Source organism: Myotis myotis, unplaced genomic scaffold (genome assembly GCF_014108235.1).
Source record: "Myotis myotis isolate mMyoMyo1 unplaced genomic scaffold, mMyoMyo1.p scaffold_m19_p_4, whole genome shotgun sequence".
Classification (NCBI taxonomy): domain Eukaryota; kingdom Metazoa; phylum Chordata; class Mammalia; order Chiroptera; family Vespertilionidae; genus Myotis; species Myotis myotis.
In genome coordinates, this window is record NW_023416346.1 from 83,078,618 (window position 1) to 83,100,566 (window position 21,949).

The 21,949-nt window shown below is 47.6% G+C and overlaps 1 protein-coding gene across 6 annotated transcripts in view; it reads right to left on the reverse strand.

The window, feature by feature from the left end:
• The window catches only part of DLG3 (discs large MAGUK scaffold protein 3), a 55,211-nt gene extending 34,049 nt beyond the window's left edge, over nucleotides 1-21,162 (reverse strand). For 3 of the 6 annotated variants that reach the window (XM_036305319.1, XM_036305318.1, XM_036305317.1), the window contains exons 1-9: nucleotides 20,730-21,162; nucleotides 17,378-17,428; nucleotides 16,832-16,956; nucleotides 16,467-16,636; nucleotides 16,051-16,187; nucleotides 15,566-15,710; nucleotides 14,825-14,984; nucleotides 13,044-13,200; nucleotides 12,520-12,622 (exon numbers count right to left, since the gene is read on the reverse strand). In XM_036305319.1, the coding sequence (XP_036161212.1) occupies nucleotides 12,520-12,622; nucleotides 13,044-13,200; nucleotides 14,825-14,984; nucleotides 15,566-15,710; nucleotides 16,051-16,187; nucleotides 16,467-16,636; nucleotides 16,832-16,956; nucleotides 17,378-17,428; nucleotides 20,730-21,086 (1,405 nt within the window). In that variant the 5' untranslated portion in view covers nucleotides 21,087-21,162. Of the gene's footprint in view, nucleotides 1-12,519; nucleotides 12,623-13,043; nucleotides 13,201-14,102; nucleotides 14,297-14,824; nucleotides 14,985-15,565; nucleotides 15,711-16,050; nucleotides 16,188-16,466; nucleotides 16,637-16,831; nucleotides 16,957-17,377; nucleotides 17,429-20,729 lie in introns of those variants that run through there. The other 3 variants (XM_036305315.1, XM_036305316.1, XM_036305321.1) reach the window with 3 other exon arrangements.
• Between the last annotated feature and the right edge of the window lie 787 nt (nucleotides 21,163-21,949).

Here is a 21,949-nt window from a genome sequence, read left to right on the forward strand (position 1 = left end):
GTGTTCTAATCTCAAAACCCATACAGCCCTCATTTGCCATTGCTGAGCTGCCCTGAACTCAAAGGAATCAACCACTGTGAAAGTGTATACAGAACTCTGGTGGAAATGAAGTGACAATCTCATGAGAGAGTCACAGATTTTGATGAGTATGAATTGTGTTTAAGGTTTCTATAGTTCCTTTTGGAGTGCAAACCCTCAGGATGTGTTTGAATTACAAGCATCTGTCCCAACAGTATAGCTCAGGTTTTCAAAAGAAATGGAGATGAAAGAAAAATGAGTCCATCGAGAAGATACCTGCCAGTGTGGAGATATGTATATGAATCACCAAATAGCACAACATTTCTAAAAATCACAAACTTATCTATATAAAAAGAATATGAAGTGTATCACTTGGGTTAGTTTCTAATTATGGGGCCCACAATTTAAAGACTCTGACACATCTAAAACTGGACAATTTCTAAGTTCCATAAGGTATCAAACCTAGGACTACTTTAATTTAAAAAATGTTTTAATCCTCACCGACAATATTTTTTCCATTGATTTTTAGAGAGAGTGGAAGGGAGGAGGAGGAGAAAGAAAGAGAAACATCAATGTGAGAGAGACACATCAATTGGCTGCTTCCTGCACATTCTGGGATCAAACCTGCAACTGAGGTATTTGCCCTTGGATCCTCTAAACACTGAGCAAAAACTGGCCAGAGCTAACTTAATTTTTTAAAATATGATCTAGAAGAGGGAAATCCTCACATCTGCAAATAATCCTAAGCTCTTTGGGTCAAAAAATACCAAGTCAATGAGCATAAATTGCAAAAAAAAACCCCCACAAAAACCAAAAACATTTCTAAAGGCTATGTGAGAGGGCAGAGGCGTGACAAACAGGGCTCAATATGGGCAAATACTGCTTGAAGAAAAATAATGTCAGCTTTACTTTTAGAACAATGGGCTTGGAATTCTGACTAACCCAGAACAGAAACCTCAGTGTCATTGTTCTGGTCCCTGCACTGTCACAATGTGCTTCCTCAGCCATACACACATAGCCTGGGTTCTGGATAGCACCCTGATACTGGGAATGAAACAGAAAACAAGACATGCCAGATTAGCATGCCATAAAAGATTCCAATTTATTCCTATTGGGGAGATATTTCTGTCCCCCAAAGAGCTCAGTGAGGATGTGGGAAGAACTACTGAGCAAAAGTACTATAGTATATACAGATTTCATTATACTCAGCCACCTGGTCTGAAATAAATAGAATGAAAAATGCTTTGATCTCATATCAAGCTAAGAAAAAGTTATCCACAGGACTTGCTATTGGTTCTTCTCACCAATTCCAGATCACCAAACAGATCAGGGTAAAAGCCTCAAATAGGGCCTTTTCTCTATCTCAAAGGAATTTCATATAGCATATTCATATGCAAGATTAACAAACCATTTAGCATCTTTAACCCCAAGACAAAACAGCTCATTCAGAAAACATTGGAATGAAGACAGAATTATACCTTTCTCTGCTCTCAAGATAGTGGGTACTCTTATTCCTAACAATCATTTTCATTTAACAGAGATGCCGCAATATAGTGACTGAAACATCTTATGACTAAGCTTGCTAACTTGAGTTAACGTAATTTCTATGTTTTATCACATCAATTGAAAGTCTAGATTCAAATGTTCTTCATAGTAGTCACTCCAATAGGATCATATATTATCTGACAATCTTTATTGGGCTATCAACTGAATCTCTTTTGAGTAAAGTTTCATAGGAGGAACCCAGAAAATGGGTCCTAGAGAAAGAAAAGACTCTTCTTGTTATTTGTCCAAATATCTGTGGTCATTTTTCAGTAACTGACAATCTCAGAGTAAAATATTACAGAACAGAAAAAGAAACACAAAATCCAAATTGTGTGTGTGTGTGTGTGTGTGTGTGTGTGTGTGTGTGTGTTATAAAGGTGACACTTCAAAACAGTAGGAAAAGGAGGGGATTCATTAAACATTTGGAGCAAAAATAAGATAGTATCCTACCTTATATCATAAATAAACTCCAGGCAGGTAAAGCTTTTAAATGCAAAATAAAAGCATTAAATAACTAGCATAAAACAAAGACAGATATTTATTTGCTCCCACAGTAGGGCAGGCCCTTCCAAACCTATGGGCAGAGGCATAATGCACAAAAGAAAACAATGAGATGTGGCTACATAAAAACATTTTTTAAAGCAAACTACAAACTGGGAAAAAATCTTTTCAGTATATTTGACCAAGAGTTAATATTCTAACTGTATTAAAACTTTTACACATCAATTAGAACTGATGAACAGTCCAGCTGGTGTGGCTCAGTGGTTGAGCATCGACCTATGAACCAGGAGGTTGTGGTTCGATTCCCAGTCAGGGCACATGCCCAGGTTGCAGGCTCAATCTCCAGTGTGGGGTATGCAGGAGGCAGCCGATCAATGATTCTCTCTCATCACTGATCTCTCTCTCTCTCTCTCTCTCTCTCTCTCTCTCTCTCTCTCTCTCTCTCTCTCTCTCTTTCTCCTTCCTCTATGAAATCAACAAAAATATATTTAAAACAAAATAACTGATGAACACACCATAACAGAGAAATAGGGAAAGGACATAATCAGGCAATTTACAAAAAAATCACCAATGACATATACACACAAACACACACAAATGTTCAATTTTATTATTAACCAAAGAAATACAAATTAAAATACAAATTAAATAACATTTTTACCTATCAAATTTGTAAAGATTTTAAAAAAGAATGCTCCATGTTAACAAGAATCTCAAAGTATACACTGTTGGTGGAAGTGGAGAATAATTTAACAAATATATCAAAAGCCTTAAACACCCTGGCTGGTGTGGCTCAGTTGGTTGGGCATTGTTGCCCTCCTTCCCCCCGCCCCCCACTCCTAGTCAGGGCACATGGCCGGGTGGCCGGGTTGCAGGCTCAATCCCCAGTACAGAAGGCAGCCCATCGATGTTTTGCTTTCACCTCAATGTTTTTTTCTCTCCCCCTCCCTCCCTCTCTCTCCTTCTTTCTCTAAAAATCAATAAAAAAATTTAAGTCTTAAACATGTTTATACCCTTTGACCCAAAAATTCCACTCCAAAGAATTCATCTGAGCAAACAATCAGTCACAAAAAGCCTCATACAAGAACATCCATCAAAGAGTTATTTAAGATTTTTAAAAAATGGAAATGCCTAAATGTCCACCAATAAGGGAAGTTATATGAATTATGACACAACAATGCAATATTACATAACTATTAAAAACCATGTTTTAAAATATATTTTTATTGATTTCAGAAAGGAAGGGAAAGATAGAAACATCAATGATGAGAGAGAATCATTGATTGGCTGCCTCCTTGCATGCACCCCACTGGTGATCAAGCCCGAAATCAGGGCATGTGCCCTGACCAGGAATCGAACCATGACCTCCAGATTCACAGGTTGACGCTCAACCACTGAGCTGCACTGGCCAGGCTTAAAAAACCATTTTAATTATGGCATATGTTAAGTTACAAAAAAAAAGGAGCCCTAGCTGGTTTGGCTCAGTGGATAGAGCGTCAGCCTGCGGACTGAAGGGTCCCCGGTTTGATTCCAGTCAAGGGCACATGCCCAGGTTGTGGGCTTGATCCCCATTAGGGGGTGTGCAGGAGGCAGCCGATCAATGATTCTCTCTCATCATTGATGTTTCTCTCTCCCTCTCCCTCTCCCTTCCTCTCTGAAATCAATAAAAATATTTTTTAAAAGGAATATAAAACTGTTTAAATACAATGATCCTAATCTTGATGATATACTATACAAATCTGGCAGAAAATTTAAGTCTTATACACAGTGGTTATTTCTGGAGATTATTACAGGTGATTTGAATTTTTTTTTACTGTGTATTTTTCTGTATTTTCCAATTTTATACAAATCTAAATGTAATACTTTTCTACCCAGGGATAAATAAATACAACTTGAGGGGAGTAGGGAGGCAAAATGAACAAGATAGGTCATGGACAAAGCTACGACACACATGCACTAGAAACTGCCCTCCACACTGTTCCTGGATCATTCAGCATTTTCTTCTAGGATTGAGCATTCAACTAGTTACAGACAAATCCACTTAAATGTAGCAATACTACTGTCACCCGGTCATCTGATCCAAGAGTGGATCTAAGAAGCCTTGCAGTGCCTTACTGGAATCTAAATATACCACATCTACCATATTTCCCTGATCTACCAGTCCATGAAAGCAATCTGCTCACTCTGACATGATTTGTTTGACCTTGGTGAACCAATACTGGTTCCTGTGCTCACCACTTCTTTTTCTCAGTGTTTACAAACAACTCTTAATAATATAGTCTGGATTTGAAAAATTCTCTTTATCCTTTTTGAAGGACATGTATCCGGATTCCTAATGTACAAATTTATATAAATTATGTTACTCTTCTTCTATGAGTCTATTAAAATTTTTTATCATTTAATTTTATCAAGTAGAAAAATCCCCAAATCTCTAAGGCCTTTGCTTTTTTAAGATATCTAAATTCAGTGAAAAGCAAACAAAGGTCCATTTCAAGAGGATGAAAGCCTTATCACAGGAAGAAAGAAGACAAGGCCCTATTAAACCAAGACTAGTATTAGTTCAAGATTATGTGATTCAGTAACAGTCTAGGTACAAATAGGAACTTATACACTGAATAAACTGAATTCACAACTCACATCCACTTATCTAACATAGAATTGTGGAAAAGAGTCCAAAACTTTAAACAAAGCAACAGTGTAAATATAAGGGTAAAGTTTTCAACAAGCAACATATTAGAGTAAAAAGAAATCCCCATGCCGAAACCGGTTTGGCTCGGTGGATAGAGCGTCAGCCTGCGGACTGAAAGGTCCCGGGTTCGATTCTGGTCAAGGGCATGTACCTGGGTTGTGGGCACATCCCCAGTGGGGGATGTGCAGGAGGCAGCTGATCGATGTTTCTCTCTCATCGATGTTTCTAACTCTCTATCTCTCTCCCTTCCTCTCTGTAAAAAATCAATAAGATATATTAAAAAAAAAAAAGAAGAAGAAGAAAAGAAATCCCCAAAAGCTCTAACTCAGGGGTCCTCAAACTACGGCCCGCGGGCCACATGCAAATACAAATATTGTATTTGTTTCCGTTTTGTTTTTTTACTTCAAAATAAGATATGTGCAGTGTGCGTAGGAATTTGTTCATAGTTTTTTTTAAACTATAGTCTGGCCCTCCAACGGTCTGAGGGACAGTGAACTGGCCCCCTGTTTAAAAAGTTTGAGGACCCCTGCTCTAACTAAATAAGAAATAACTCATTCTCCTGGTCATATATTATTCTAACCATTCAGGAGAAACAATGTTTTGCAGACACCAAAGCTCCTATGATTTTGCCTCAAACCATCTAACAAGGACAAGAAAGCATCTGTGGAACTAGGTTCAGAAATCATTGTCAACTCTAGCTACCATGTCCTTGGGCTACATGGAAGACACAAAAGGCCAGCTCACCCACTTATATGAAGTTCAGTCCCAGGAGGCAAAACTGGACAAAAGGTTAATTTTTTTCTCTTCTAAGTTTAAAAAACAGAGTGGGCCTAAAAACAGTGCAGCCACTTTGGGAAAAAGTCTGACAGTTTGAAACTGTTACCTCATGACTCAGCAATTCCACTCCTAGGTATATATACCCAAAAGAATTGAAAACATATGACCACACAAAAACTTGCCCATGAATGCTCATAGAAGCAGTATTCACAATATTCAAAAGGTGAAAACAACCCTAAAGTCCATCAACAGATGAATGGATAAACAAAATGTGGTGTATCCATAGCATGGAGTATTATTTAGCCTTAAAAATGAATGAAGTACTGGCACATTCAAAACAGTATTCCAAGTGAAGGAAGCCAGATACAAAAGATCACGTTGTAGGATTCCAATTATATGAACCATCCAGAAAAATGTAACTTTATAGAAACAAAAGATTAGTGGTTGCTTCGGGCTAGGGGAGGGGAGGGATTGGGAGGAGATGAAGGAGTGACTGCTAATGGGACAGGGTTTCTTTTTTAGGGTGAGAAAAATGTTCTAAAATTGACTGTGGAGCTAGATGCACCACTCTAAACAATCTAAAAACCATTGAATTGTACACTTTAAATGGGTGAGTTGTAAGGTATGTGAATAAGCTGTTTTTAAAAAACAAAAAACGCCCTACCTGGTTTGGCTCAGTGGATAGAGCATCAGCCTGCGGACTCAAGGGTCCCAGGTTCGATTCCAGTCAAGGGCATGTACCTTGGTTGCGGGCACATCCCCAGTAGGGAGTGTGTGGGAGGCAGCAGATCAATGTTTCTCTCTCATCGATGTTTCTAACTCTCTATCCCTCTCCCTTCCTCTCTGTAAAAAATCAATAAAACATATTTTAAAAAAATAAAAAACAAAAAAGGTGAGCTTTATCATTTTTATCAGGTAAGCATTTATAGCTAAAGTCATCTATCTACACCCAATCTTTAAGCCCCTCCAGCACAGTGTTAACAGTAAAACGTCCCTTATCCTCTTGGTCCCTCTAATCACCTGAATAATAACATAGTTGGCCTGCTCTGGGCTCAAGTCAATTTGGAAACTATGAGAATCAAATTAGGGGACCAAGCAAAACAAAATTGAATGACAAACAATAAGCACATAAAAAGATGCTCAACATCTTAGCCATCAGGGAAATGCAAGTAAAAACCACAATGAGATATTACTTCACACCCACCAGGATGGCTATAATAAAAAAGACTGTCATTGACAAGGAAGGGTTGGTGAGGATGTGGACAAACTGGAAACCTCACACTGCTGGTAGGAATGTGAAATGGTGCAACCTCTGTGGAAAACAGCCTGGCCATTCCTCAATAGGTTAAATATAGAGTTGCCATATGAATATATATATATATATATATATATATATATATATATATATATATATATAATCTCCAGGAGAAATGAAAACAAATGTCCATGCAGAAACTTGCATACAGATGTTCATAAGAAGCATTATTCATAATACTCCAAAAGTGAGAAAAAGACAAATGCCCATCAACTGATGATGGATAGACAAATGTGATATATCCATATAACAGAATATTATTCAGCTATAAAAAGAAATGAAGTATTAATCCATGCTACAACATGGATAAACCTTGAAAACACTATGTTAAGTGAAAGAAGTCAGTCACAAAGACCATACAAGGTGGGGCAAAAGCAGTTTTACAGTTGCCTGTATGGAAAATAATACAATCATTAATAAATAATACAAGAATAAATTATGTTTCCCATACTCACAACTGTAAATCTACTTTTGCCCACCCCTGCATATTATACAAAATGTCCAGAATAGGCAAATCCATAGAGACAGGAAGTAGATTAGTGGTTGCTTAGTGCTGAGGGGGGATGGGAGGGTGACACTTAAATGGTGCAGTTTCTTTTTGGGGTGGTGGAAATGTTCTAAAATTGATTGTGGTGACGGTTGCACAATTCTATAAACATTCTAAACACCACCAAATTGCACCCTTAATGAGTGAATTATAAGGTCATAACAAATGAGTGACAAATACAATTCCATTTCACTTGAAGAAATTAGAAATGCCTACTTACTGCATTAACATTCTTAAGCCTGCACACTCTGCCATTAAGTCAAGCAAACCAACTCCCAATTTTTGGCTCCTTCTCTAGTTCCCCCCACAATATTATGCTGTGATACTCTTCCTAATCCCACTTTCCTTTTGAAGGAGAAGGGGGTCTCCCTCAGGCTTCTGGTAGCCCCTCTACCTCCAGCTTACTTCTTCCTTTGGTGCAGGAGTTGGTAGCCATCAAGACTAAAAAGCTGACATTTGGGAGTTGGTTTTACTCCATTTGCTAACAGCTTCTGGCACCTGAAGAGTCTCAGAGCAGTATCTTTTGCTATGTCCAGATGTATTTAGGTAGATAGAGGGGGAGGCTCACAGCTTCTCTGCTATGGTGGGTGGTAGTTGTGACCGAGTAGCAAAAGCCTGGGACCCAAAGTTCTCAGAAAACCTGACTTCAATTTTTGATTCTGCCCCTTACTGACCGTGTGGCCTTGAGCAAGTCTCTCAACCTCTCTAAGCTTCATTTTCCTCATCTGTAAAATGGGGATTATACTGTCTATCCCACAGGGATATCCAAAATGCTCACAAAGCCATCTGGAACATAGAGATACTCAATAATTCAATTCAACAAAACACGAGCCATGCTCTGGACTAGGTGCTGGGGATACAGATAAATACAGTACCAGCTGCCTTCAAATTGTTCAGTATAGAAACACTGTTAACAGGCATTCATTTTCTTCCTTCCTCACATTAGCCTTCTTTTAGGACGGCAACAGACAGTTCAAGACTTTATTCTTTGCCTTTATAAACTTTCACCTCTGTGCTCCCAAGAGAGATCTCACTGATAGGGTAGCAGCTATGTTTACATCCTTGACGGTTAATTAGTTATGGGGAAATATCCCTTTTATACTTTCAAGTTATTATGAACACTGATTCTTAACTCTTCCAGGCCTTACCTGAAGATGTTTCCACAGTGAAAGTGTGCTTATTCAGCACTTTAAAATAAGTATAGAAAACTCTCATTCTCTCTTACTCCCTGTTAACCCCAGCCTTTCTGGATTTATATTCCAGTTGAAAAGATTGGTCACAAAGAATCAGTTCCCAGTTTAGCTAACTTAGTGACCAATTTCTGGCTCACCTCCTGATTTAGGGTTCAGGTTCTACTCTATAAACAAAGGGCTTTCCAGAAAAACACTAGTTCAGTTTATAAACAGAGGCTATCACAAAGTAACTAGAGGGGAAAATGCAGGAGATAGTTTCTAAATCAAAATGTATTAACATGAATCCCATCCTTCCCTTGGTGGAGCAATTCCACAAGTCACAGAAAAATATTTTTCATTTTAGAATAGATTGGAAAAGAGCCTTTGCCAAGAGCCAGTTGTTTAAATTTTCAATTTGAATTTAAAGCAGGATTATACATGCCCCAAAACATCATGCTAGTGGTATTTTTAGCTAATAGGTAGGATTGCTGTGTCCACGACAGTTTAGAGCAATCAGGAGTGAAACTATTAAACAGTATCTCTCACTGTGGCACTTTTATCACAGTACTTCTATTTTAATATTTTCCAAAGCTCCGTCATAAAAATACATGTAAAGCACCCATGTTAGGCACAGTACAAAGTTCAAATAGATAGCCACAGTTTCTATCTTCATTATGGGTTTACATTAAGCAAACCAGATATATGAAAAAATCTCAAAGTTAAGAGCATTTCTACTGAGCTGCCATCCAGCCTCTAAATGTCCAGGCAATTCCAATAATTGCACCCTCTCTATGTGTTAAAAGGAGAGGAGTAATGAAAATGTTCTAAAATTCACTGACCATGGATGCACAATTCTGTGAATGCACTAAAAGCCACTGAGTTGCACACCTAAATGGGTGAATTTTATGGTATGTGAATTATATCTCAGTTAAGCCATTTAAAAAGGAAGAATTGTTCTTATTCTGTTCTAATTAGTCAAAGCTATTTTTTCAAAGCTCTCATACTAAAGGGTATCTAGCTAAAGGCTACACTGATTTGGCAATGCTGCCTCAGTAGCCACAATGGAGATTAATCTTCCCTTGCGCATACATCTCTCATTCCCTCATTCTCTTTCCCTCATCTCTCTTTCCCTAGTTCTTTTCCAGGTGTTCCTCTGCTCTAGCTAGGTCTTAGGTCTCTCAGGTATTCCCAAGCACAATTGGTCCCAACTGCTGACCCTCAGCAACTTCCCTTTCATGACCTTAGGCAAGTCAAGTCCCTCTGCTACTGTCGCTGTTCCGGTTTGCACAATGAGGGTTTGGACTATATAATCCTTTCCAGCTTCCATATTCCATGTAAAAAAAAACGAACACTTACTTGGCCAATAACATGTGATCTCTGCCATTTTAGCCAACAGACATATGTTGGGATTATTCATTTTGTAAATGCCCATATGATACAATCTTTTAATGAACAGTGTTTAATATATTTATAAAATGATCAACATGGAGTCCATATTTTTAAAAACTACCACTTTATCAAAGAAAATTCAGAGCCCAACACAGAATGCTTGATAGTCCCTATAGACTTGTCTCCAAGGGTTCATTTTTGAATGAGGAAAAAAAAGGAGCTTTTGCATGTTGGGATCCTGTTGGATTTACCAAACCAAAGAAAGAAAATTGGGGTGACAGAGCTTTAACAGCAGTGGCTCAACTGAATCCTAAGAGAAGAAAGGCTTTGTGTAGCAAGTGGTAGAGAGACCTAACATAAGACAGCACCTCAACATACATTATACACTCTCAGAAATAGTCTGAGAGCAATAAACACCGCAGGAATCCTTTTACCCTGGACAACTTGCAGCTTTGTATGGAAACCAGTTACATTCCCCCAACAAAACTCACAAAAATATGTAGTCACCAGTTTCCAACACCCTACCACCAGACAAATTCACAGTATTGTTTCCATGTGCCAAACATCAGAGAGCAAAACTGAAAGAAACACATCAATTTCTCCTACACACACACACACACACACGACAAAACCATTTTCTTTGCAGAACCTACATTATCAAAGTTGTGGGCATGAAATAGATACATACCGGTTGCTAATAAAAATCAGATGGTTAGCTCTACACTAAGAAGCCAACAGCAAACACAGAAATCATAAAAACAATAACCCTAAGGTGTGTTTCTTATCTTTAAGCTGAACACCAAACATGGAGAGAAATGACTCAGAGTGTCCATCTGCATCTCTCCCATTACCTCAACCCAGCCAGCTCTCCTGTTAGTTACCTCCCTACACTAGTGCAGAAGGTGCAGGCCCCTCTCTTCTTTCCCTTCAGGCTCTCGGCTGGAGGTACTGAACCAGAGTGGGGGGAGGGCGGAAAGGACAAAGGTAGGCGCTTTAGATCCCTGGGCTTGAGGATAGGGCTCCCAGCCTTTCCCTTTCTCATCACGCAACCAACGCACCTGCCCGGGAGAGGTCCCTTCCTCCACCTTAGTAACTGGTCCATGGGGCCTAGATGTCCGAAGAGCCTGAGAGTTGCAGCCCTCACAGACAAAAGCTGGGCTAACAAAGAGGAGGGGGAGGCAAAAGAAGTCGGTGCAAACAAAAGCGTGGGTTGGGGGCCCTGAAAAGGCCAAGTCTATCTCTGGTGTTCCCAGAGGTAGCCGGATTTGGTGGATTTAAGAGCGCGGGGGAGGGGCGCTTTAGAAAATTCCTCAGAGGTTAGGGATTAGGGAGCTGCTACTGGAGGGCTGAGGCCCTGAGGCACAAAGCAGGCAGAACTGGCTGGGAGAGGTGATGGCAAAGAGATGCCTCAGAAGGGGCCTGGGAACGGGAGAGGGTCGCTCCCTGGGCCCGGGAGGGACCCCCAATAGGGGACCCAAGCTGTGCCCGCAGGGGCTGAGGGAAGAGTACAAAGGGGGGGGGGCAGTGTTGGAAAAGAGAGTCAGAGAACAGAATCGTAGAGAGGCTCAGGCGGACAGGGAGGGGACCTGACCCCCGCCCTCGTCCGCCCCACCTCACCTGGCGCCGGTCCGAGTCCAGGTCTAGTGCTGAGAAAGCGCCAGCTCCGGCTGCCCCTACGTCCCGCGCGGGAGACCACGGACACAAAGCGGGGCGCGCTAGAGGAGGGGAGGAGGGGAGGAGGGGGAGAGGGACGGCAGGGAGGAGGAGGAGACGCCTGAGGCGCGTGAGGGGGTAGGAGGGACGCCCGCCGCCTGGGTCAGGGGGAGGGGCGTGAGGCTGGAGGCCTCGCTTGGCTAGCCAATGGCTACTCTGCCGGCCGGCAGGCGCGCCTGCCGACCAGAGGCTCACCTCCGCACCTGGGCCTCCGTGGGTCCTAGCCAATCAAAGGCCTTAATTTGCATAACTGGCCCCGCCCACTCGCCCCAGCCCAGGGAAGCTCTCTGAGAACACAAAGAAGGCCCTCGTAGGGGGAGAGGGGTCCACTCCTGATTCCCTACCCCGAGGGTTTGGCATCACCTTTTCGGCGCGTTTATGGGTTTTTCATGGTCACCCTGATATGGGAAGAGAAGGCGGGGGAAGCGGGGGGGGTCATAGAGCTTTGGCCCAAGATGTTTTAAGTCGGATCACTTCTCCCTGAAGTACTTCTAACCAAGCTACCCTCCTCCGTTCCAGGGCACACAGTTCCGTGTCTTCCTCTCTGAGCCCTCCGAGCCCCATTCTTTCCCCTCCCCTTTTTCCAGCCTCCCCAATCTCTGTGCTTCCTCCCGTAGGCTGCTGCCCACTACTGGCCTTCTGTTGTACTGCAGCCGTGATCAGCAGGTTCTGAGTATAGCCTTCATAGATGCTCTCTGACTTGCCCAAACCTACCCCTGTCCAGAGAGCAAGAGGTTACTGCACTAAAACAGAAAGGACCTTGTCTAGTGGCTTTGATGCCTATGATGGCAAAAAGCCTATACTTGAAAGTGTAAACTCCTCAAATTATCTTGCCCCTCCTTCCTTCTCCTACCTTCCGGTCTGTACTGGGCCACAATGGTGACTGACTGGCCAGCCCGTTTTAGAGCAGCTGCAGCCTGCTCATGAGTTGCATTCCGCAGGTTGACGCCATTCACCTGTTGAAAGAGAGGAGCTATGAGCCACCCCTAAAGCAAGAACGAGAGTCCTATGTCATAGCAGTTAGGACAGGGAGATGAGTGCCCATCCCTAAGCCGACTCAGATGCCTTTCTCAATATCCCACCCTTGCCCCTAAGAGGAGACATAAAGGATATGGCATCCCTAGTGTAGTAATTATCTTTATGAGGTCAAATGCCAACCAGGGTTAAGATAAAAGGAACATTCATTTCCTCCTCAAGGATAAATCTCATCTCAGTCCCTGTCCCTCACTAAAGACATACAAAAGAAAATATAAGTTTTCTCCAGTTCTTAGCCTTTCATCCATCTCAAGAAGTGTTCCTTAGAGAAAGCAAGGTCTCCTCTCCTCCCTTTTAGACTGGCACGGCTCCTATCCTCCCACCTCGCCTTTGTCTCCTCACCGATAAGATCCGGTCTCCCCTGCGCAGCTCCCCACTCAGGTCAGCTGGGCCTCCTGCCAGGATGAAGGAGACAAAAATGCCTTCTCCATCCTCTCCTCCCACGATGTTGAAGCCCAGGCCTGTGGAGCCCTTGTGCAGGATGATCTTGCGGGGCTCTCTGGTGGGAAAGCAGTGGAAGGGTCAGAACAAGGTAGATATTATCTGGCATCCCTACGAGGGCCTGTCTGGAACAAGTCCCATATCACTGCAGAAGGACTTGAGTCCCTATGTATGATACCCTGTTCCTCCCTTTCTCTCCTAGAACCTGCTTGGCTGCTGTTTTCTGCCAGGTGCCAAGTTTCAGTTCCTCTTCCCTCCCTTATTCCTGAGGGCTTGGAGTCAGCTCCCCAGTGGATAGTCCCCTACTCTCTCAGGTCAGCAAAGCCCTAGCCTGGACTCTAAACACTATAGTTCAGAGCCCATTTACTGGTCCTCTTCCTCCCCAGATTCTCCTATCCTACCAACTGGTGTGATGGAGCTGGGGCCACAGAAGGGGAGCCAGTTAGGAACAGTGGAATCACTCTGGAGTTGATTGATTGCACTCTCCATCCATAAAATGTGCATACTTACTTTCCACATGCTCCTCTGCTCTTTAAAAATTCCACCCTCAACTCTGACCCCTCCTACCTTCCCCAATAACAGATGTAATCACCAATTACTATGCACTCTGGCTAAGTGATGTGGAAGACAGAGATAAAGAGTTTCCAGGTCCCCCAAGGGGGCACAAGAGCCTAACTGACGCAAGGGAACAAATACATAGAAAACCTGGACTACAACTAACCATGTATAAGAAATCCCTCAGTACAAGGTCACAGTGTCATCAGATGAGGGCAACAGCCACTCAGGTATATCCATATACAGACTCCCAGCACACTTTCAGGCCCACCACATTCACTTTTAAGCATCTTTCATCAAAAGAGCCCCAAGTCCAAGATTCCTCCTTTCTTGCTCCAGGTTTAGGCCCTAGGCTTCCTCAGTGAGTCCCGGATATTCTTGCTCGAAGCCCTCCTCTCCTCCTACCTGGCATCCCCTCCAGGTCGTAGGGAGCGGAGCGGCCAAGCCCACCTCTGCGAAGCCCTCCTCCAGGCCGAGGCTGAGGCCGAGCCCAAGCCCTGGGCCAAGCCTGAGCCGGAGAACTTGAGCGCCCTCTCCATGGCTCCTGCGGTTCTCCCCCTTCCGCCTATCCTTCAGGGGCCCCACTGCAGCCAGCCTAGCAGCCTAGCAGGCCCCACCCCACGGCAAACCTGTCCCCCGGAACCCTGGCCGGCTTGACCAGTTCCACAGAGGCTGCCGCCAGAGTGGGGCGGGGCCGGTCCCTATGAAGCCACCTGGCCCGCCAGCCTCCCTGCGTCCCACCCAACCCCACTGTCCCACCCAACCCCACTGGCCGCGCGGCTTTCTTCTGTAATTCTGCATGATTGCAGCAGAGGGGGCGGCAACTGTCTCGGGGCAGGAACCTCGCAGCCTCCACCTCCTCGGTCCCCAAAACACTCCACCCCACCCTTTCTCTGCACTTTGGATCAGGGCCACACACTTGGCACTCCCCCTGATGGTAGAACTTGTCCCTGCAGTCTCTTCTGTTCCTTCTTAGGGCCCCAAGGGTTGAGAGAGGGCCTCAGACCCCAAAGATGGGAGCGATGAGGGCCTTGTCCTCTTCTTTGCCATACTACACTAGGCCTGTGGCCAGCCAGAAGCGGATTCCTCTCCTCCCCACCCCTATATAGGGGGTGGGATAGTCTCACCTGGTGAAGTCCTCCTCAGCCAGCATGTGCCTGGGAATTGGAGAGTAGCGGGCGGGGGGAACCTGAGGAGGAGCAGGGTAGCTGACCTTGCTCTCTACAGCCCCCAGATAACCCAGGCTGGAATTATGGCTTATGTGGTTGTCAGCCAAGGCAGTAAAAGCTGGAATCAAGAAAGGGCGAGAAAATTTCAGAGACCATTCCACATAGGTACCTTCCTCTCCTCCCCAAGGACTGTCTCTCACACCCCACCTCAGATGCACCTCAGCACCAAGGGCTGCTGATTCCTCAGGCCTCTCTGCCCCACTCCACCCCAAGGATTCCTCCTCCACAGTCCCTTTCTGAATCCTGGGCTCAATCCTGTAAGTCTTAGAAAGAGCTGAAGTCAAGGCAGTCTACAAAGAAAGGCATGACTGGAGGTGTAACTAATAATAATCCCTCACATTTCTATAGCCTAATACAGTTTTCCAAGGGCTTTCTCGTCCATGATCTCATTTGAACCTTGCAGCAGGCCTATGAAGAAGGCAGCACATATATCATTAGCTTAGCTCCTTTTTGCCAAAGCGGAAACTAAAGACAGGGGAAAGGGACTTGCCCAAGGGACCAGCTATAAGGTATGGACTCAGTTCTCCTGAGCACTAGTCCTCTGTTCTCTCTCCATCTTAACAAGAGGTATGCACTTCTTCCCCTCCAGAAACCAGGGGCAGGGGCTTCAGCCCAGGGACAGGGCAGATGGGTACGTACTGCTGGCATAGTCAGGAGGTGCGTACATGTCGTTGAGGTGAAGGCTGCCTGGCTTGGCCACCTTCAGATAGACCATATCAGAGGTGTTCTTCAGTGAGGCCACAGCTTCCTCATGCCTCACATCCTGCAGATTGGTGTTGTTCACCTAGAAGAGGAGAGGCCTTCGGGCTAGCACTTGAGAGAAGGAAGGGCATCTCAGGGACTCCTGAGAGGGGCCCTTTCAGTGAAATTCAACAGTGCTCTCACAGAGACCCAAGGACAGTGCTGTGAAGAGCAGAGAAGCCTGGGATAGGGGTAGGGAAGATAAGGGACTCCCAGCCATGAAAAGAAGTAGGGCCTTGGTATCCGATACACCCAACTCCGATAATGCTCTTGAAATTCCCCACAATGCCTAATACCTGAATGAGGTTCAGGTGGAGTGAGAGGCTGCTAGAGCTCCACCTTCCCACCCTACCATTTGGGCATTTCTGTGAAGACTGTCTCACCGCCAGCAGCCGGTCCCCGATCTGTAGGCGGCCATCCTTCTGAGCAGCACCCCCCTCAATGATCTTGGTGATGTAGATGCTGTTGTCCCCTGGGATGTGCTGGTTGCCAATGCCCCCAGCAATGCTGAAACCCAGGCCTGGGCAGGAACCAGCAGGGAGTGGGAGAAGGACACAGAAGTTAGAGTGCTCAGTCAATTCAATCCAAAACCCAACGCCTGCCCCCAGCCAACACACTCCCCTGGGGATCCCAAACACTAGGCTGCCATCCCGAGGTCAGTAGGGTGAAACATGAGGTCAAGAAAGAAGGCTGTGAGCTGGTATGGGGAGTGAGGCAAGGAGTAAGGCTATTCCCTTCCATTTCCTACATAGCCAACCAGGGACCTCTGGCCAGAGCATAGGAACCCAGAGGGCCACACCTTTGGGCCCTTTGAGCAGGTTGACCTCCATGATGGTCTCAGGTGGGGGTTGTCGCCTCCGCACCACCAACCGCACCACAGGGCCCGCCTCCTTCAGCGCCTCCACAGCTCGGCTGTGCACCACCTCTGACACGTCCACCTCATTCACCCGCAGCACACAGTCATTCACCCTGTGGGGGAAGCCCAAGAGGCATGACACTGTGACACAAACTCTCCACCCCTTTCTCCCCTCCTTCCTCTCCCCCTCATTCCTTTCCCCCTCCTCCTCTCAGATTGAACCAAAGGGCCATCCTGCCAGGCAGTCCTCCTCCCCTCATCTCCATCCTCCCCCTGCATCCCCCATCCCTGCTTCCAGGCCACCTCACCCTAGCCTCCCGTCCATGGCAGCTGCTCCACCAGGAATGATCTTGGTAATGAAGATGCCAGGGTCATCAGGGACATGGGGATTGTCAATGCCACCTGCAATGCTGAAGCCCAGGCCGGAATTGCCCTGCAGAAAGGAGTGGAGGGGCAACAGTCTGCTCACTCAGAGGGCATGAGGAAGGGTTCCTGGTTCCCCAACCTCGCCTAATCCCCAGGCCAGGTGCTCCAGTCCTCAGAAGGGGCCAGGGCAGACCAGGGCACATTCGTCAGAAACCTGGTGGCTTCCCAGCCTGTGCTGATCATTTTGGCATAGAGGCCTCAGCAAAGCCACCCCCTCCCCAATTCCCCAGGCTTCAGCAAGCAAGGTCAATTAATATTTGTTAGTCGGTTCACTGATTGATGCAGTGATGTGGCCTCTGAGTGCCGCTGTTTCCCCATCCTCTCAATGCAGGTCCCCCTCTGAGTCTTAAGAGTGAGGTTCAAGGCCCTCCTCTCTCTTGGCTCAATCCCTCCTCTCCATTTTCATCCCATCCCACTGACAAACTCACCCGCTCCAGCACTATCTCCTCATACTTGAACATGCCATCGCTGCCATTTACCTAGGGGAAGACACAGGCAGTTCCCTAAATGCCTTCTGTACACCCCCCAGCCAGATGCCCCCTGGTCAACCTGCTCCTCCACATTCCCCACAGAGTAGAAGAGCCCAAATAGATCCCAGACACCTATTGGCCACAGATGGGGACAGGCTGACCCTGAGGAGTCCACCTCCTCCCCTTGCTTCCAGCCATATCATGCCAAACTCAGCTGTTCATTTAGCTCAGATCAATGGTCTGGGACTGAGCCAGCCAGTGGTGCACTCAAGGAGAGACTCAAGGGCTCCAGGGCCTTGTGGTTCACTAGGAGGGGTGCGGAGCTGGCCTGAGGGGGGTGGCAAAAATGGAACATGGTAGATAAACCAAGCCATGCCCAGCATCCATGGGGGTACCCAGGACCTGGACAGGGACCTGCTTGCCTGCTTAACCACAGCTCTCCATGGTGCAGATCACAGACTCCCACTGTGTCAGAGGTAGAAAGACAGCAGATACCATCTTGTCCAATCTCCCTCATATGATAAATGGTGGCACTGAGGCTCAGAGAGGACACAGATTGTGTTAAAGGCACACTGGAAGTTAGTGGCATAGCAGAGACTAGAATCTGGATTAAAGCAAGCTGCCAAGGCCACTGATGTGTTGGCCACTTATCCCTTTCCCCAGCAGAGCTCATGGGGAAAAAGGAAGTTGTCTCCTTCAGAGTACCTTATAAACCCTCATTCTCCATCTCCTAATGTGTCCCCAGGAACCCAAGTCTACATGGGTAGAAGGAGTGAAAGTCCTAATCCATTTTCAACCAAGAGGTGTTTAGTACGGAACCCTTTGTGTTTCCCAGCAGGAAGGCCCAGGGTAGGATCTGGCTGGGAGTCAGAGGCAAAGCCAGAGATGCTACAGGAGCAGAATGGACAATATTCCCCAGGAGGGAGAAGCTGATGACCATGGACCAATTGGCAGCAGAGTCCATGGCCTTCAACCTGCAATAGCCATGGGAGAAGACACAAGGGAAGGGGACAGAAACACAGGGTTAGTCTGACCAGCCCACAGAGGTGGCCTCCCAGACGGCACATACTAGTAGCCATTGTCAAGTAAAAATCTGATTCTGGACAGACAAGTAGCATCTGCTTTCTGGCTCCCACTCTCATCATCCCCCCAAATGGAGAAACCCTCTTGCCTCTCTCCCCAGGTAACCTGACAGTCCTTCCCCATCTTTCTCTGGCTCTTGCCTTACCCCTAATCTCCTCCTCTGAAAAGGGGACCTGGGAACCCAGGGTGGGGGCTCCTCCATATGCCTGTTCTGCTTCTCTCTCCCACCTTCACCCCACACACCTTTGGCTTTGAGAAGCAGAGAGGATGAGATGAGGAGAGGACTGGCTAGTCATGCCTCTACCTTTTCTGGACCTGACTCCAAGACTTTATGCCCTGCAGCTCTAGGAGTTGGTGGGAGGACTCCAGCTGCAGCCCCACTCTGGTCCCTGATCCCAGGAGGAACTGATGGTTCTTCAGAGTCCCCAAACCAACACAGCTGCCTGAAGTACCATGCAACAGAAACGCAGCGGAAAGAACTCCTGCACATGCAGCTCTTGCATGTACCTGGGGTACCATGTGTGCCCACATGTTATAAGCCATGCTTCCAGCCCAGCTCCAGTGAGATCCAGAGGCTCCTGCTCCCAACTGGTCCACCCTCCCACTGCCCCCCCTCAGGGACTCTGCTCCCAGGGCCAAAAGGCATCCAGAGATCAGCCCCAGCAAAGAAACATTGCCAACTGTCACCCATCTCCCAGCTGAGCAGGACAAGCGTAAGAGAGTGTTTGCAAGGATAGAGCCCCTGGATAGAGAGGAAAAGGAGAGAGCTAGACTCGCTGAAGAAGGCAAGGGGCCAAGGAAAGAGACACAAGAAATAGTAAGTGTAGGCAGACAGAAGGGCAGAACCAAGGAAGGACTCCTCTCCCCAGGAAGTCCCCATCATTGCTTCTGAGTGAGATCACATCCTATCCCCAGAGAAGGACAGAGGTGGCCAGAATGGTCACTACCTGCTCTCGACAGCAAAACCTCCTCCTCTCTCTCTACCCTGGGGACTGCAGAGCCAAATAACCAGGCAGGCCCTCCGCCATGTGTGCCAGGGACCTGGCTCTGCCGGCCCAGCCTCCATTTTGCTGCTTCTCCCACAGATGCTCCTTCCATTTTCTAAGCTGGCAGTTTAGGCTGGGAGTGGAAGACAGAGTTGTGCCTTGCACCCAGGGGTTCCCAAGCTGTAAGCCATACCTGGGGGGGCCAAGTTCTCCCATGTCTGGGGGTACCTAATGGGGCATGCCCCACTGGGGGCAGTTCTTACACCAGAGCAGATGTCCTGTGCCCGGCTCCAGGCATCATGCCTGTTCTGGAGCGAGGAAGCTTGTTTCAGTCCCCCCTCCAGCACACACACACTTCAGAGCTGCTTGGACAAAAGAGTCTGTCCTTCTCGGCATCCTCTCAGCCTTGCTTGGGACATGTCTCTCTCTTCCTCTCCTTCCCCTCCTTTGCCTGTCAAGCACCTCTTCAAAGGGACACACACCACACACACACACACACACACACACACACACCACACACACACAGAGGCACATATGTGCACACACTTGCAGCCACATGCTCACACACATATACATGTAGCGACACACACGGGGAAACACAGCCATCCCTGAAGCCTCATATACAGAAACACCTCCGCGGTCAGACATTCTCATACGTCCATGTGCACATTCACACACAAAGGGACTGGGACAGAGAGGGCTCATGGCATGGAGGGATGAAGCTCAGCGAGCTGGGCACATGGGCTCTACATAGATTCACAGGAGCTTCATTGCCTTTCTTCACACACCTCAACATACACACACACACATCACACATGTCACATGTCCCCCCTACGCAGAGCACCATGCCCCCTCCTCCCCTCCCGCGGAGACACACCACACACAGCTCCCGCAGAACCTCCCGCCCCTGCCAGACACAGAGGCACTGCTGAGCCCCCGCACTGAGACAAACCCAATTCCCCACACAGGAAAATGTGCTCCTCCGCCATACCTTCACCCCCCGACACACACAGCTCCTCACAACCCCCTCCAAACGGAGACCCCCAAACAGACACACACTGTGAAGCATACATTTCCTACCATCTCTCCTGGCCCAGCTGCAATGCTAGGGCTTAGGGTCCACTGGTTTGGAGCCCCACGAACCTGTGCTGCACCCCAGGCCTCTAGGCCCTCACTCCCCAGCCGCTCCCCCCCCCCAGTTGCCCCACCGCCGTCCCCCCCTCCCCCCTACTGGTTCATACCTGCTCATACCAGTCCCGGTTGGTACAGGTGCACTCAGGCCACCAACTGGGGCCGCTGCCATTGAGTTTGGGAGTGCTCTTGCCTGGGACTGGCTTAGGGGTTACTGGCCCCACATCCCGGCCGGTGGGGATGAGCTTGGCCTTGGTGCGTGGGGTGGGGGTGGCCCCCGCCTGCGAAGGCAGGGTCTGCGAGCTGTAGCCCCCATATGCCGTACTGGCTCCATTTCCCCCACCTGGCCCATAGGGGTCTGGCACCTGCCAGTCCCCGTAGCCCGGAGGCTCGAGGCGCCGCAGGGCGGCCAGGCGGGTCACCTCGTAGCACTCGGGGCACTTACAGCAGTGCTGGTGCTTGTGCATGGCACTGCCCCCCGCGGCCCGAACCCCCCAGCCAACGCCGGTTTCCACGCTGCCGCCGCCGCTGCCGCCGCTGCCACCGCCGCCGCCGCCGCCGCCACCGCCGCCTCCACCGCCGCCGCCAGGTTCCCGGGCACACTCACACTGCTCCGACCAGGAAGGGGGGGGCACCCGTGGGGGCGCCCGAGCGGAGCGGGGCCTGGGGCCGGGCGGGCGTCCCGGGGCCTCTGCCCCCACGCTGCCCCGCACCCACGGCTCCCCCTCCAGCACTGGTGGCTCCGTGTCGCCCGTAGTGGCTCCTGGGCCTAGGCCCAGCAGCAAAGAAGAAGCAGGAGCCTGGGCAGAGGCTGGGTGCTGCGAGGACCGCTCCTGCACTGGTCCCCAGGATGGATCTGAGTGGAGTCAAGAGCATCTCTCCCTGGCTCCTTTCTCAGTTGATTCCAGCCAATCAGCGTGCAGAGTCAGGCAGCAGCAGCGGCAGGAATGCTAAACAGCAGCTCCTTAAAGAAACAGAGGCAGTGGCGCCCCCAGGTTCAGCTCCAGCTCCCCAGATAACTGGGGTACCGACAACCCTACGGCTGAGGCAGAGGACTTAAGCCATAGGTGAGCTCAGCCCCCAATCTCATGCCCCCATGTTCCAAATTTCAGCCCATTCGCCCACTCCACCCCACCCCACTTCCAAGAGGGAGTTGCAGAAAGATGCTCAGTGGGTCCCTCGGCTTACTCAGAGCTGAGGCCACCAGGAATAAAGACTTGAGGTAGAAGAATGGACTGAAGGGATGCTGGGGAAGTGCTCGCTCCTAACAGGGGATCAGGGCAGAGGGCAGTTTATGAGGCCTCTCTCCTGTGAGTGCCTCCTCTCCAGT